General features: G+C 35.9%; 1 protein-coding gene across 2 annotated transcripts in view; it reads left to right on the forward strand.

Annotated features, from left to right (window-relative positions):
* GUCY1B1 (guanylate cyclase 1 soluble subunit beta 1) overlaps positions 1 to 13,383 on the forward strand; it is a 33,114-nt gene extending 19,731 nt beyond the window's left edge. For both annotated transcript variants that reach the window (XM_015860954.3, XM_085546396.1), the window contains exons 6-14: positions 2,770 to 3,000; positions 3,805 to 3,921; positions 4,710 to 4,843; positions 5,637 to 5,834; positions 6,336 to 6,573; positions 7,223 to 7,363; positions 8,427 to 8,581; positions 8,891 to 9,017; positions 12,097 to 13,383. In XM_015860954.3, the coding sequence (XP_015716440.1) occupies positions 2,770 to 3,000; positions 3,805 to 3,921; positions 4,710 to 4,843; positions 5,637 to 5,834; positions 6,336 to 6,573; positions 7,223 to 7,363; positions 8,427 to 8,581; positions 8,891 to 9,017; positions 12,097 to 12,120 (1,365 nt within the window). In that variant the 3' untranslated portion in view covers positions 12,121 to 13,383. The remainder of the gene's footprint in view (positions 1 to 2,769; positions 3,001 to 3,804; positions 3,922 to 4,709; positions 4,844 to 5,636; positions 5,835 to 6,335; positions 6,574 to 7,222; positions 7,364 to 8,426; positions 8,582 to 8,890; positions 9,018 to 12,096) is intronic.
* Positions 13,384 to 16,313: the final 2,930 nt, after the last annotated feature.

A 16,313-nucleotide genomic window follows, 5' to 3' on the forward strand; every position in this document is an offset into this window, starting at 1 on the left:
CAAGGGTAGATAGTGATAGGACAAAGGGGAATGGTTTTAAACAGACAGGGGAGATATAGGTTAGCTATTAGGAGAAAATTTTTCATCCAGAGGGTGATGACACACTGGAACAGTTTGCCCAGAGAGGTTGTGGGTGCCCCATCCCTGGATGCATTCAAGGCCAGGCTGAATGTGGTTGGCAAACCTGCCTTTGGCAGGTGGGTTGAAACTGGATGATCATTATGTTCCTTTTTAACTCGGGACATTCTGTCATTCATTCTATGAGCTTATCTTGATGCCTAGGAGTCTACAGTGTTGCAGATGAACTTGTAAATCCCTGGGAGACTTGCAACTTTGTTACTGTTACTGACACAGTGACAGCAACCTTTATCCATACTGGTTAGGCAAATAGTATATCCTGGGTGGTGACTGTCTTCAACCCCATGAAAGCTGCAATAACTTCAGAGGGTCATATCAAGGCATGTCTTAAAGCTTGTAGCTGTCCTAATTTAATGTTGTTTCTTGTTTGCTTGTTTGTTTTTAAACTAACACTAGAGTTCTGTTTATTGATGTATTATTCAAAGAAAAAAATAAAAGTAGAAATGGAAAATTACTTTCTGTACTGCATGGTAGCAGTAAAAGAACTGTAAGTAAAGGTGCAGCATGGTAACACAGTACTAGTATGCACTGACTAATATGGTCATTAGGTGATGATGTTAATTTCTCTGAATGTCAATATTTCACGTACTGTCAATATTTCCTGAAAAGTAATGGATTTTTAGAACTTTTACTTCACCATTGCTGGATGGCGAAGCTTTTTTTATCCAAATTATGAAGTTTTTACTGTTAAGAACAACTCTGTGAAGTAAGACCTAAGACTAGAAATCATCTGTAAACATAAATCAGTTTTAGCGATAGTTCTACAGAATTTGAGAAAGGTTACTGTATATAATCTCAGCTATCCCTTGGCTATAATAACAGTAATAATGAAATAAAACCTGTAAGTGTACTAATGAGTGAGGGGAAAATAAGAACTAAGATGCTAACTGCATTTTATCAATCCTCAGTATGGCCACAGTCTCTCTCAATTTCAGGGATAATGATTTAAATGAAGAGGAGGACATGGAAGACCCTTAAGCTGTGAATTCAGAAGAAACTTAGGATACTATCTACTGTGTTCTGCTTTACTAGATAAACCCATGTAATTTATTTTCTTCAAATGACCGCTGTATACTCTTCCTGAGGCTTACCCCTTATTAACTAATAATTTCCCATTTCTCTTTGCTACACACTGCCACGTGGATTACCATCAGAGCAGAATTTTTAAAAGAAAGTAAGCATTATCATCATTAACATTTGAACTTGTTCTTACATCCAGCTTCAGGTACCTGCATTGGTTGGTAAATGGTAGGCCGATCTTTCTCTAAGTTACATGCTCAATAGGAAAATTAGTGCATCAAATTATATAGAGCACTTAAATTAGGTTCCTACTCCCATTTTCCCTCCAGAAGAGCAAATCTATATTCGAATAGGGGATTAAGGAACACCACCTTCTTAAATTAAGCCTCATTTAGCAATAAAATATTGTTGTGTTGCTTTATGCTGCTGCATGTGAATAGGAAGAAATAAAGTGTCATCACTCCCCATGCTAACATGGCCGACAGCTGTGGAGGGGAAGTGTTTGAAAGTCTAAACATCAGTGTTTGTGCATACCTACTTTTTATTTATTTATTTATTTTATTAGAACTGTTATTGTCTGTGACTAGATAATGTGTAAAAGGCAGAATTAGGATGCATTAGGGATTTTAGGAAGTCCTTTTTTTTTTTTTTTTTTTTTTCCCCTTGCTTCAGTAGGTTTAGGATCAGACTTTAGATGGAAGTAGAATAAGGTGCAGTGTGTTCCAAAAAGTTGCTGTTTAACAGTACTGTATAAATAGAATTGTTCTGTTCCAGTCATTAAACCTAATTAGACTTGAGAAGAGGTGAGTTTGGCCTCTCAAGATAAATTGTGCTATTCTGTTTATTATTAGCTTTAATTATACTACAGCTTATGACTCCCTGGAAACGAAATAATCCCTTTTAATTTTGTCTTTTTGACTAACCTTAATAAAATTACAGAAGCTAAATGCTGTATTCAAGACCTTTATTTATGATTTTGCTGATGTAAATTTTCCTGGAATTTAATACAGAATGTAACTCAGAGAAGACTGTAATTGCTTCTAGTTTTATTTTTTGAGCATGGTCTTGTGGTCAGCACTGCTTGCTTGGGCAAGGGCTGTATGTACAGACCTCTGCTCCCTTTGCTACTCTTCTGGCTGGCTATCACATGCCCACCCTCTGGTCAAGCAATGTTTGCCCTTACATTGCAGGCCTTGCAAACAGCTTTCATTAAAATAAGAATTAAAGTGCCTTGTGAAATTCAAGACTTGCAACAGACCCATTCATGGAGAGGAAGAATCTTATTGTGTGACACATACCAATGAAAGCAAGCATAACCTGAGCCTGAATCCCCATTTCAGGATGTGCATTTCACTCAGGCAACACAGATGTCAGTGATGTATTGTTCGTGCAGAGAGCAACTGCAGCTAAGCAAAGGAATAATTCTTCCCCTAGAATTAAAAAGACTTTCTAAAACAGACATACTTATTAGAATACAAAATTTTTCAAGGTACAAATGCTGTTCTTAGATTTCTTTCTGGTCTAAATGCATCTCTTTCTTCATAGTAGCATTCTGGTTAATATTGAAAAACAAGGTTTTTAGTCTCAACTTTTCCTTCTTTTTTTTCCTAGGTTATTCAACAGCGGAATGAGGAATGTGACCACATTCAATTTTTAATTGAAGAGAAAGAATCTAAAGAAGAGGACTACTATGAAGACCTTGACAGATTTGAAGAAAATGGTACCCAAGAGTCTCGCATCAGTCCATATACTTTCTGCAAGGCTTTTCCTTTCCACATAATATTTGACAGAGATCTGGTGGTCACACAGTGCGGCAATGCAATATACAGAGTCCTTCCGCAGGTTAGATGATTCTTACACATAAGTAGTAATGGAAAGTTCTTATACTAGATCGTGCAGGTGTTTTTTTGGCAATTGTTTTTCTTTTCCCCTGAAGATTAATAAAACATGTTTAGGATTTTTAGTCTAGAGAACATCCCCATGTATAGTACTTCTTGTATTGTGCTCCTGCTGTTTGAAAAAGAACTTCGAAAAATAACCCTTAACCTGCAACAGCTCTGTTCCTTAAAGATCATGTCTGTAATGTGAAGTAACAGACCGAGGAATATGCTTGAGCTGTGAATACTTTTCTTGCCTTTTTCATGTGTGTGTGATTTCCTTCTGGATTTGCAGGAAAAAAAAATTGGAAGAAAAGCTTAGTAAATTCTTCTCAAGGTCATTCACTGAACAGCTATAACTGTTTAGCCTACTGAGGGTGGCTATCAGGATCTCTATGACCAGACAGCTCTTTAGAGAAAATGGTTTATTGTTGAAAAGAATGTTTGAGGGACAGTATTTATGAAAACACCGAAAAGCTTTTTTACTGTTTTTATGGTGGGAATACTTTTGCAGATAATGAATATGGAACAAGCTAACACAATTTTACAAAGTCATCTTGCAGGCTAGAATTCCATTTTGAAGTCATTGATACTTCTGATGTAAAATCCTTAATTTAAAAACCTTGTGTTCTAATGAAGAAATGCATAAAGTATATATTCTCTTCCATTCAGTTCTGTAATTTAAGCAAATTGAATGTAATTATTCCATGTATACTTTTATTATAATTCAATTGTTTCTTTCTTTTTGCGTTTGCTCTTTATATTTCAGCTGCAACCAGGAAATTGTAGTCTTCTGTCAGTGTTCTCCTTGGTCAGGCCTCATATTGATATTAGTTTCCATGGGATCCTCTCACACATCAATACAGTCTTTGTACTGAGGACCAAGGTAACTGGAAAATATTCACTTGGCATTTCTATAATTAAGCAGGCTTTGGAGAGAAAAGAAGTGTAGAAAAAGCAGAAGACTTCAGAGAACATTCTTGCATAGTAGTAAGCTTGATTCCTTATCAGTCTTGAGCCAAGAAAAAATCACAGGTCTGAATTCAGCATGTTAAATTGACTTAACTGCTAAACTGGAATGGTGAAGTACATTTATGTCTCATCTGAGGCTTCCCTGGCAAGAGGCCAAACTCATATGTGGCATTTTATTGAAGGAAAGGAAGGGCATTTGCACTTAGTTTTACTTCATTCTGACAAGGGAGGCAAATATGAAATGTGTTACCATTTGGGCTGATATATTCATACACAGTTCTATGTCCTCTTCTCTTGAGAAAACAGGAGAGGGGATGCAGGCAGTATGAAACAATGAATGTGGAATGTAGAGTTGCACCTACTATGCCAAAGAACTTCCTGAGAGAAGCCAGCAATACTTCTTAGGAATTCTATGAAGTTCATAGAATAGACAATCCTTTTGTCAAACTATTGAAGAAAACAAGAAGTTATGAACTTGAAATTAGGAAAGATGCCATTGATTTGTATCTCTGATGCAGAAAATCAGTGTTGAAGTGAGGACAGTGTTTGGTGTTCAAATGATAATTGGGTTTTAAGATATGTGTAACTGTTTCAGACATCACAATGACCTTCTTAGCGAAGGTATTCACACAGATGTTGTGAAGTAACACATGTACCAATGCAATGATAAAATAATTGTAATTTTTTTTTTTTTTTCACCAGGAGGGGCTGTTGGATGTAGAGAAGCTGGAGTGTGAAGATGAGTTGACTGGCACAGAAATCAGTTGCTTACGCCTGAAAGGGCAAATGATCTACTTGCCTGAAGCAGATAGCATTCTCTTTCTTTGTTCACCAAGGTACTCTAAACAATAAGAGTTGTACAATACTGCTTTTCATTTTACAGTTACTGATTTTATGAATATCTATGCAAGTAATTTTACAGGGATTAATTGGCTCGGGTATGGATTTAATTGATTTTGTTGTGTTTATACCAAAAGAGGGAGGAGCATTTGAACACTGGAACTTGGATGATTATGAAATAATTCAGTATAAGCACTGGGATGCTCTGGCTTAGTTTGGACAAGTGAAACTTCCTCTATTCAGCAAGTCTCGATGTTGTTTCTTATTCTGAGAATGCTGAGAGATGTCACTGATTTGGTTTCTTGTGTGGATTCATATATTTTTTTTTAGTAATTTTAGTGTAATAGAGCAGTGGTGTTTATGAAGAGAGTGTTTGGAATCTGGGATTGAATGGAGAGCTTCAGCTGAATGCTCATTGAGCTAACATACTAGACTTGCACATTAATCTTGTGTATAGAAGTGATGTAGAGAGGGGATGAAGACAGAAAGATGCTACCATAACATAATCTAACTTTTAGTTGCGCACTGAAGAAGGTGCATTGAATATGTTTATGGAACTCATGAGAATTTTGTATTTAAATGCAAAATAAGAGCTATGTTTTAACACAAGTGAACTCCAAGGATTTTACAGAAGGAATATTTCATACAGTTCATCAGATTTTTAGAAGGAATTTTTTTTCCTCCTATTTCATATTCTCTGCTGTTCATCTGAGGTTTAATTGCTTCTTTGACAGGCTTAATTATACCTCTGTCTACCTACTCATGTCTGTCTATTTCTTCACATTGCAGTGTTATGAACTTGGATGATTTAACTAGAAGAGGGTTATATCTGAGTGATATTCCATTGCATGATGCTACCCGTGATCTGGTTCTTTTGGGAGAGCAGTTCAGAGAGGAATATAAACTGACTCAAGAGCTGGAGATCCTCACTGACAGGCTGCAGCACACACTGCGTGCACTCGAAGATGAAAAGAAGAAGACAGACACGTAAGATACAAATCCAGATTTTTGAGCTGAAACAGTCACAGCAATATATTATTTATAGGTACCATCTTCATAAAATAAAAGAATCTTGGAAGAACATAAAAAAATATTCAATGCCAGTAATTTTGAAGTCAAGAAAGAACCTTTCACTTCAGTTCCTTAAAGGGTTTTATTCTTAATTTAGATTGTCATATGGCATCTGCTGCGTAGGCTGCTGCCTACATCAAAATAGGTGTTTTGATGGCTCCTTCCCTTATAAGTACACTAGAGAAGTGAACTGGCAATCCTTTTTACTTTGATAATTAATCTAAAATAGTTTTGCAAACTTTCTTACCTGCCATCTACTTAATAGATATGGCAGAAATGCTCAAGCAGTAAGCAAAAATGATCCAAGACACTATTAACAGATCTTGCTAGAAGAATTAATAATATGTTTATGTTATGTAAAGACCTTACTCAAAATTATTTCTATTTTGCCTGTGCCTTTCTGTCTGTCTAATTTAGATTACTGTACTCTGTTCTACCACCATCGGTGGCAAATGAGCTGAGGCACAAGCGTCCTGTTCCGGCTAAGCGATACGACAATGTCACCATTCTCTTCAGTGGCATTGTTGGATTCAATGCCTTCTGTAGCAAGCATGCCTCTGGAGAGGGAGCTATGAAGATTGTTAATCTTTTAAATGATCTTTACACGAGATTTGATATTCTAACTGATTCACGAAGGAATCCATTTGTTTACAAGGTAAGCAGTAGATTTTCAAGCAGTTTAACCTATGATTTTTCAATAATTTACTGTCATGTTGCTCTTTTCCATCCTTTGGAATGTAGGCTTTTACCAGACTTTGAACTGCATTGCCTGATACTACATAGTTAATGATGAGTATGTTGTTTAGCTCTGTGTGAAAGAACTCAAAGCGCATAGTTTTTTTGCAGTGTTTGTGCATAGTCACTTGTTAGTTGGATACATTAATTTGCTTTCATATTTAGAAGATGGAAAAATTTATTTAAGCAGTATGCTTTAAGTCATAAACCTGGGCCAACCTAGCTGTAAGCTATGGTTTATTGTTCAGTTATTTAGGTTTCGTCCTTCAGTAGTGAGGTTTAGTTGCAGATGTGGCTAGTAGGAGATAGGTAAGATATGTGTGTAGCCCACATATACAAGGGCTGCTCCAAAAGGAATGCCTTCTATTTATTATGTTGGCCCATGACATCAGAGATGGATGCTGGAGGTATGGCAGTACAGGTTGAATGTTTCTGCCAACATTGTGTTACGTGTTAATGCCATGTGACAGAATGCAGCAGAAGGACAATCTGCAAAGTGATGCCTGGCATGGAAGTGTATTGTATTCTGAAATCCATGACAATAAATGGAACAATATGTACCTTGCTAGGTGGAAACAGTTGGGGACAAGTATATGACTGTGAGTGGTCTTCCAGAGCCTTGCATTCATCATGCGCGATCTATCTGCCACCTAGCATTGGATATGATGGAAATAGCAGGCCAAGTTCAAGTAGATGGGGAGCCTGTACAGGTTAGTAAATGTGTGTGCTTGAATGAAGAGCCCATTTTTTAATATGATCATAATGTTTTGAAATATGATAATACTAAAATCCCTTTCCATGTAGACTTCATTATTTTGAGATAGATCTCTATAAATGATATGAAGAATCTCATGTAGATGTGGTATTGGCAGTTCCCCAGACCCTCAAAGGCAGTTGCTTAATTATTAAAATAATTAGATCCTCATCATGTATGTTTGTTTTCTGATCTATTTGAATCTATTCAACAAATTTGCATTATGCATCAAGTACAATTAGTTGAGTCTTCTTCATCTCAGGGAATAGAACAGTAGTATTCCCTCACTGACATTTTCAGCCAAGCTCGTGATCCCATCAGCATGGGAATACATTGCATTAAATAGAAAAGTACGTTTCCATAGGTTGTTATGGCAGTGATTCCAACAACAATGTATGTTAATTCAAGTTGTGTTGTTACTATGAGCTTTTTAAATATGCTGTCACATTAATACAGAGTTGATGAGACTGCATTGACCCCTCTTTATCAAAAAGCTCTGAGGACAAAATAACTAGTTGTGATACATACTGTTATTTGTCTGAAATCTATTGCTCAAAGACCCGGCTTAGGTCTGTCTATTTCACCTTGTCAGTGAGCAAGGAAGCGAGGTTTCATATGGGGCCTTTCTTCTGAGAAGTTGTCTTTTCTTAGCCTAAACCATCATTTTCTGCAACTTCTGAGCATTCATTGAACTCAGACCTACAGTTAATTCCTCTCTCTCCACTTTTCTTTTACTTCATGACATATAATAGTAGTGTGGTTTGGTGTGTCTTGGAAAAATATGAGGTTTGCTCTTTTGTGTCGCAAGCAGAGTCATGGCACTACAATACAAATAAAAAAATAAAAACAGAATAAAAAAACCCACTGAGAACAACAACAAAAAAGCACAATACAAAATGCAAGGCACTGGAAATGAAACTAGTAGACAGAAACTGCATGATACCTGTGTTTAGTTGGAAGTATGAGAATAACTACATTTATTTTGAATATTGAAACCTGATTTTTTTTTTTCTCTAAAGATAACAATAGGAATCCATACCGGTGAGGTAGTCACAGGTGTCATAGGCCAAAGGATGCCACGTTACTGCCTGTTTGGCAATACTGTCAATTTAACAAGCAGGACAGAAACTACTGGAGAAAAGGGAAAGATCAATGTCTCTGAGTATACGTACAGGTGGGTGATTCACTATTTTAACTGGTGCTGAGACTTCAAAAGAAATCATTTCTTCAATGTAAAATCAATGTGCCTTTGGAATAGATAGTGATGAGGCATTGTTAACACAACGTTAGTTAAGTGCATGAGTTCTGATGAAACTGTATGGCAGACTGTATTATGATGCGTATTATATGGTTTGTAAATATAAAATGATCTAGAGATAGACTTGATGCTTCTGTTAACTTGCTCACACATGCACATGTTTAATAGTTCAAGTTGTGTATGGTTTGTATGCATACACTTACATGTTTCTTTTTCTATTTTCAGGTGTCTTATGACACCAGAAAATTCAGATCCTCAGTTCCACCTGGAATACAGGGGTCCGGTTTCTATGAAGGGTAAAAAAGAACCAATGCAGGTTTGGTTTTTGTCCCGAAAGAGTACAGAGACAGAGGTATGACTAACCAAAGTGTATTTTTCTTTTAAACGAGTTATACATGTGACAAATTTAATCTAAACCACTGAGATCCATTTACATTTGCAAACAAAATGTTCCCTGAAAGAAATGAATGGTTTTCTACTACACTTTTGTTAATGCATTTTCTACCTTGACAGCAGGTTGAAATCCTTGATTATTTGTCTGTGGCGTTTGTGCAGTCCCAGAAGGAATATTTTAAGAGGTCCTTGAGGGAATGCCAGTGTTTAAATATAAATATCTCTTTATGTACAGATTTCTCCACTGTGCTAGATTTTGCAATACAAAGGCCATAATATAATGTTTAACCAATGTCTGGTTATCAGCACTTTGAAATTTACCGTTTCTGTGAGTGAATAAATGTGCCTTCAGATATTTAGGCAACAGTCCAACAAATACACACAGGCAGGTTCGCACCTGATATATGGGGTGTTCTGTTAAACTCAGATGGATCTTCTTGCTCAGAAATTGTTGTGTGGTAAAGGTCTTACCTCAGAAATAAATAGAATAAAGAATATATCTTCTGAATGACATATGGAACTAAATCTTGTTGTCAGAATGACAGTAGGGCAAAGCTCTTCAAACACTAAGTGGTCTTTGAGCTTATGTGACAGTTTCAGAAGTTTGCACATGTAGTAACCAGAATCTTATTGAAAGCCAATGAGATTTAGACTCAGAAATGGACTATGAAGTTTTACATTTAATCACGTTGCTTTGTGCCAGCCTAGCAGGTGTATACATTCCACCTATTGCAAAAGGAGAAAAAAAAGTGTGAAAGTAATATGCACAGATTGAATTCTGTCCAAAAGTAATACAAAAAGTTTTAAGCTAATGTATTTAATTTAAGATATACCTGATTTGAATTGTGTAAGTCAGCAGTTCTTTCACTGAACACATCACAGGGACTTAATTGCACTTCTGAATTCTTGTGTGTCTTTGAAAATGAAATTTAGACTGTTAAATCATTATGGCCCTTTAGAAAAGATCTACTACAACTGGTAGCCAAGTGTATGAATATTGACTGTTTATTGGTAACCCTCAATATTAACTCTCGCTATTAAACTTCAGGGAACAGCCTGTATTTTAACCCCACTGAAGTCTGTATTTTAGTCTATATTATTTGCGCTAACATTCTGGCTGCCACTTTTGATCATACTTTTATGATATTGTTTTATATGAAGGTTAAATGTAACTTCGCATGGCTACTATTCTTTCAAATCCACACTTTTATATGAAATACATATAAGTGAGAACCTTAGGCTTATTCTTTCTGCATTATAAATGATGTCCTATCATTTGTATCAGGGAATATTATAATGTTAAATGTAAAGCTTCAGAAGACTGTTGAGTCAGGTGCATATTTTCCTTAGTTCAGCTTCACATGTGTTTAGGGTTCTAGAAGCTTATAATTTTAAATATTGTAGCTTCATTTTAGAGAGCTTGTAAAACAGCTGGTTTTCTTTATCATGAGAACAGCCCTGACAGATACTTGCTGTTACTATTGCCTAATAATTCAGCTTTGTAGAGGGGAACATTGGGACAGTAGTAAACATGGTAGAAAAACACTGTCAGTCTGGTTTTCAGGAGTACATAGTAGTCACAGTTTAAGCACACTTGAAAAGTCTCTCTTAATTTTTGTTAGGCTTTTTTTTTATATATTCCTAAATTTAGACGTACATATATTTCTCATACACTTAATGACTTCTCCCATCACAGGTATCTCTTTTTTGGTATAATATGTTCTGGAGAATAGGAGACTAGGAGGATAAGTTCATGTAGTGTATGACACTGATAACCATTTTTTCAGAGGTGATTTTGAAAACTGAAAGAAGATAATCTTCTATGATCTTTTCATTCTTTTTCACTCCCTGCACCATTTCATCCATTCACAAACAAAAAGATACACTAAGGTTTCTTCCTTTAAGATATTCTGAATTGTTGTTATTTCTGTTACTTTATAGACTGCATATAATAGTAGTAATCCAAAAGCAGAAATCATATGAATAACTTCTAATGTTTGATTACCTTATTGTAATTACTTTGCAAAGGTACAGTTTTGGTTTTCTTTTCAGATATTTATTCTATCTGGCCTTTCAAACACACATGCATTCTTATGATTATTTTCATTTGCAGTGTGATTGATTTCAGTTGGAGCCATTCGTAACAATTAATATGGCTTGTTAATATCTGTTATGAATCCATGTGGTAAATAAATGCCTTGAATGGTCACTTCCTGAAAATATTTCTTAAATCTCTTTGAAGACAGTTCCTCTGATTGTTATTCTATTGTTTTATATCTCCACCATGTTTAAATCTAAAAGTAGTTCGTATCAGTGGTACTCTCCCTTTGTCTGTTATACCTAAGAGAATGGCAAGCTTATCTTTTGCATATCTGTTAGCATAACAGATACTGAAGCCCAGTGATCAATATATAATAGGGGAAGTGGACAAAATGCTTATGACTGGCACAGAGATATAAAACCAGTGCTTAAAATATGCTGTGTCTTCACTGGGCCTGTAGAATATCATCCGGTTGGAGCAACTCAGCGTACTTCAGACTGTGTTCCTAAGTTGGCATCTCTATTTTTCCTTCTTAAGAACTCTATTCCATAATACCATTCCAGCAATATTCAGAACCGCATCAGAAATGTACATAGAACCAAAGCAACCGTGACTTGTCTGCTTGCTTGCATGAACAGAGGTTCACCTGCAGCTTCTCTCAGGAGGAACAGATTTATAATAAATCATAAAGCATGCAGAGAACCTCAGATGCCTGACTGTAGTTTCTATCTGTCCCCACTTCCAAATGTGTTTCTCTTCTCCCATGTCCCCAAATTACTTATGGGAGCAAGTCAATATATCTCGATTCCATCAGGGAATGTAGGAGTTGTTACATTCCTACATACAAAAGAAGTGTGTGTGTTACCTATGCTCTGCTCTGTTACTTACTAATACTGGTTGCAAGTTGTCAAACATATTTTGTCACTGCATTGATCCACTATGTTGTTGCTTCAAAGAAAATCCCTTACTTTTCAAATTCTACTTGCATGCATTCAAGGAAACAAAGCAAGATACATTCTGAACTGAGGGAAGAAGAAAAGGATCCTGAACAGGGTGCAATACTGTCTCCAAATAGGGAGCCAGGCAGTAAGGATGAGTTACGAATGTTACTTTACTTCATATCTCCCATTGTTATGTGCAGTACCATTGTCTTTTGCTCTTGTCCTGAAATGATACTCACCATTTTCTTCCAGGCATGCTTGTTACTTTTTCCATAGTGTTTGGTATTCGGTATTCTCTCTGCTATGGGCATGTATTTCAGGCTCTTTTTTTTTTTTTTTTTTAAGTATTATTTTTGCATGTCAGTCCTGTGGCCCTTCCTACCACCAGTTAGTACTGAATAAAATTTTATAGTATGCATGCCACAACCACTTCGATCTGATGCTTCACATCTTCATCTTCATCTCTGCAGTACAGTGGTTGCATAAATCAGTGACTTTTTTGGAAAGACAGGAGGCATTTCAATTTCTTGGCAGAACAAAGAACTTAAAGAACTGTTTGTAAAAAGTAGTACATGAAGCATCATTATGGAAACTACTACATAAAACTTGTTAATCAGATTTACTTCTGCTATGACCATGCTTCCTGTTCTTATTGTGAATAACACTTGATGAGCTGTTGACTTCTGTTTAGAAAAAAAAAAGGTACTTTTATGTCATCCAGCATTTTGGCTTTGTAGATGCTGTGTAAACATTTTCTGTATTGAAAGGAGGCAGTTGTTTGTCCAGCGCTGCCATCTGAAGCTTGTGCCAATGTACTTTTACTGAAATGCTTTTCATTTTCAATCTATTTTGCATTGATTTATATTAACTAAATGAAGTTGTCATGTTAATAATAGATGGCCAGACAATTTTAGGCCATCAGTAGTGCTCTAATTCTTTTCTGATAGAGCCTTCAGAATTGACAGGCATGCCGCCAGGACATGATTGTCATGGTTGCATTTTGTTTTGGTCTCTAAATTTCAGAAATGACTTTATTTTATTCCTTGGGAGAACCTGATTGTATTCTTGGCATTGTGGTAATTAAGGGTTGTCATATGCAGACATAGTAAAATAAGATGAGATTGCAGATGCTTCACAGTTTTAATATACAGTGCATTTTTGTGTGAATAATATCCATTCTTATGTCTGTCATTTTCTGAATATTTGCATTATAAATTATAATAGTGCAATTACTTTGTGTATAAAAGTTGTCTATACCTAGTATGCATTATCAGCACAGAATATATGTGTATAAATGTTTCATGTTAATGTGAGATATTGCAATAAATTATTTTTTTCACTGATTTTTAGAAATTCTGGGGTTTTATTTTCAATGAAAGTTGTGTTTTAGTGTTGCATTTGATAAAAAAAGAAGCACATTCCTCATTCTGCAATTCTAGGTTTGCATTTAAATGATTTCTTGAGTCCTTGTTTCAGTGTGTCTCCCATGTTCTGATTCCTGGATCACATCCTCAGTTTAAAGTGGTGTTCAGAATGCGTGGGGTAATACTCCAAAAACAGTAGAAGAGATCACAGAAATACTTAACAATCAAAAATGATTGGGTATCCACTCTGATCAGGATGTACATTACCAAGCAAAGCTTTAAGAATGGGTAATGAAGAGCAAGAGCTGCATACATCCTTTTGCATCACTCACTATGCATCAGAAGCACATCCTAGCACTCTATGAGAGATTGCCCAAGCTCTGCTATCTACACATCAGCTCTTTGTCCTTCATGCAGATCAAGCCTACCAAAACTTTAATGCTGATCCCTGGACTTGAGATTTGTGACATCTGTGGTTGTATGGAAATAATACAGAACAGTATAGAAATATGGTTGTATGGCATAGAAATAATTGTTGCAGAAGACTGTGAAGTCATTGAAATGTTTGTAGTACACTTCAAGATGATTTAAGATGACATGCCATAAACTTAAATAATGCTCTGATTTTATCATTTCTTAATAATTTCAAAGTATTAAAGCTCCTGCTAAACTACTCTGTAGCATAACCAATTACCAGTTTCTTAAAGTACTAGAAACTCACACATTAAGTTCATGTAAATGCTTTTTATCTCAAGGAAACCAGTATAATTTTGTCATTAAAATTAGTCTTTGGGCAAATCTTTCAGCTCAACAGCTAAAAATAAAATTTGATTAAATGTTTCTCTGTATTTAGTTCTTTCACATATGCTCTCTTGCCTCTTTGATTTAAATACAGGGATCTACTTTCCCAGTAGAAATTCTGCAGTTGAAACTTGAGCCAAAATAATTACCTAAATGTTTTCCAAAGGCATTTATAAATATATCTGGTTTATCTTAGTAGGTTTGTCTTAGTTTGAAAGGAGAAGAAAAGTGAAAGCAGCAATGAAACTGCAAATTATAGAATGCTTGGCTGCAAGTAAGCTTCTGGATCAAATACTTTCCTCTGAATTCAGATTCACAAAGGAATTTACGCTTCCATGGTATTACTAACAAAGTTTGGCCTTGCAGAGGACTCCACTGCTCCTTAGAGTTAGCGCTGTAAATGACTTGAGTAGTCTGACTGTTGGTGTTTCTTGGATAATGTACATACTTTTTATCTATTTCAGAGCTTGAAAAACAGCAGGACTCTTAACTACTAGGTTCAATAAGCTTAGCAAGCTCAATAAGCACATAGTTTCGGTCTTTAGAGGTTATGTTATAAAGACTCAAAACCCAGTGAGGTGATCTGATAATATGGACTTTTATAATAGAACTTCCCCATGTAGAATTCCTTCAAAACTTCACTTTTTAAAATTAAAAGTGGCTAGGCTGATATGTCTAATAAAAACTATTGCCCAGAGGAGTTTTATTTCACCCTTCCCTATCTGCTGCTATAGAGCTGCTATTTTTTCAGTTTTGTGAGGGAAATTTCTATTTTTATTCTTCACGAAGGCATCATTAGCAGCAATGGATTGCTAGCATTCAAAATATCCATCCAGCTCTTTACATGTCTAAATTTCTACATTTATACATTTATCTATATAACACACACATATAAAGGGTATCCCACAGGAAAGAGCCATGAAGACAAAGGTGTAAAAATAAAACAGGTTAAGGGAGATTTTCATGATCTGATTGTGGTGTTTAATGAAGGCTGAAGTACAAAATGTATCTGGCTAGTTACAAGCTCAGGTTTGAAAGACAATCATATGCAGAAGAAGGAAATAGGAAACAATATGGTTACACTTGATATGAATAAGTGATGGGTGGACCTGATGACCTCAGAGCATTTTCTATGAATAAAGCTTCTGCAAAATCTAAAGCAAATAAACGTGAGTATGCTGCAGGCCAGCTATGCACTGCAATGTACAGCTGAAACTTTGATAGCCATTTCAGTAACACTTATCCCCATGGAGCGAGAGCAGGGTCTGAGGCATCCATATCCTGATGGTTTTAATTCAGTATGGTGATAGTATATTCAATAGTGTATGTACTATTGCCACAGTGTGTAAGGGAAAGAAAAGGAATGGAAAGGAAAAGGGGAAAAACACTTATAGGATTATAGTAGGGGAATTCTGTCACTGTGTTGGCTTATCATCTCTAAGCAAAGGGATGTTACTACCTGACGAGAAGGAAGCAAGTAATAAACCAGTAAACAGAGGAGTGCTAATCTAACTGAAAAAGAAAGAAACAAATGGTTCAATTCACCAATTTATAACTGCACATAAAAGGCACTTTTTTTCTCTATTGTTCTTCAGACCTCTGACCAGCTTCGGATGACAGTTGTGGAAAACCCTGCAACAACATATGCTGTCTCTACCAGATCAGTCTTTATATTGTCAGGAGGAAAAGGCTAATGTTTGCTTTCATCACAATGGTCATTGGTTCCTTCTGCCAATTTAACTATTTTAGAGATAAAGATAACCAGGAATGTAATAACATATTTAAAATGATTAGTCTGGGATAAAGAAACTTACCCTCTGTTACAGAGGTTTTGTGCTGCACTCTTCTGTGGATACCATATCCTGCAGTTAGATTGACATTCCCTTTATTAATAGTTTCTTTTCAGAAGTGGTTGTGGAGATTTCAACATATGTAAAACACCTAATGCAAGTTTTTGGTTACACTACAAGTGCGCTCTCCAGGGAAGTGATTTTGTGTGCCAGCACACACTGATTTTATCTGTTCATATTCTGGACATCTGGCATTAAACCTGTGCTTTTTACATTTTATACTGCAGATTGTCAGGGTGATTCTAGCCTTCCAAAATT

The sequence above is a fragment of the Coturnix japonica genome, chromosome 4, assembly GCF_054131305.1.
Source record: "Coturnix japonica strain WE chromosome 4, WE-NBRP24, whole genome shotgun sequence".
Classification (NCBI taxonomy): domain Eukaryota; kingdom Metazoa; phylum Chordata; class Aves; order Galliformes; family Phasianidae; genus Coturnix; species Coturnix japonica.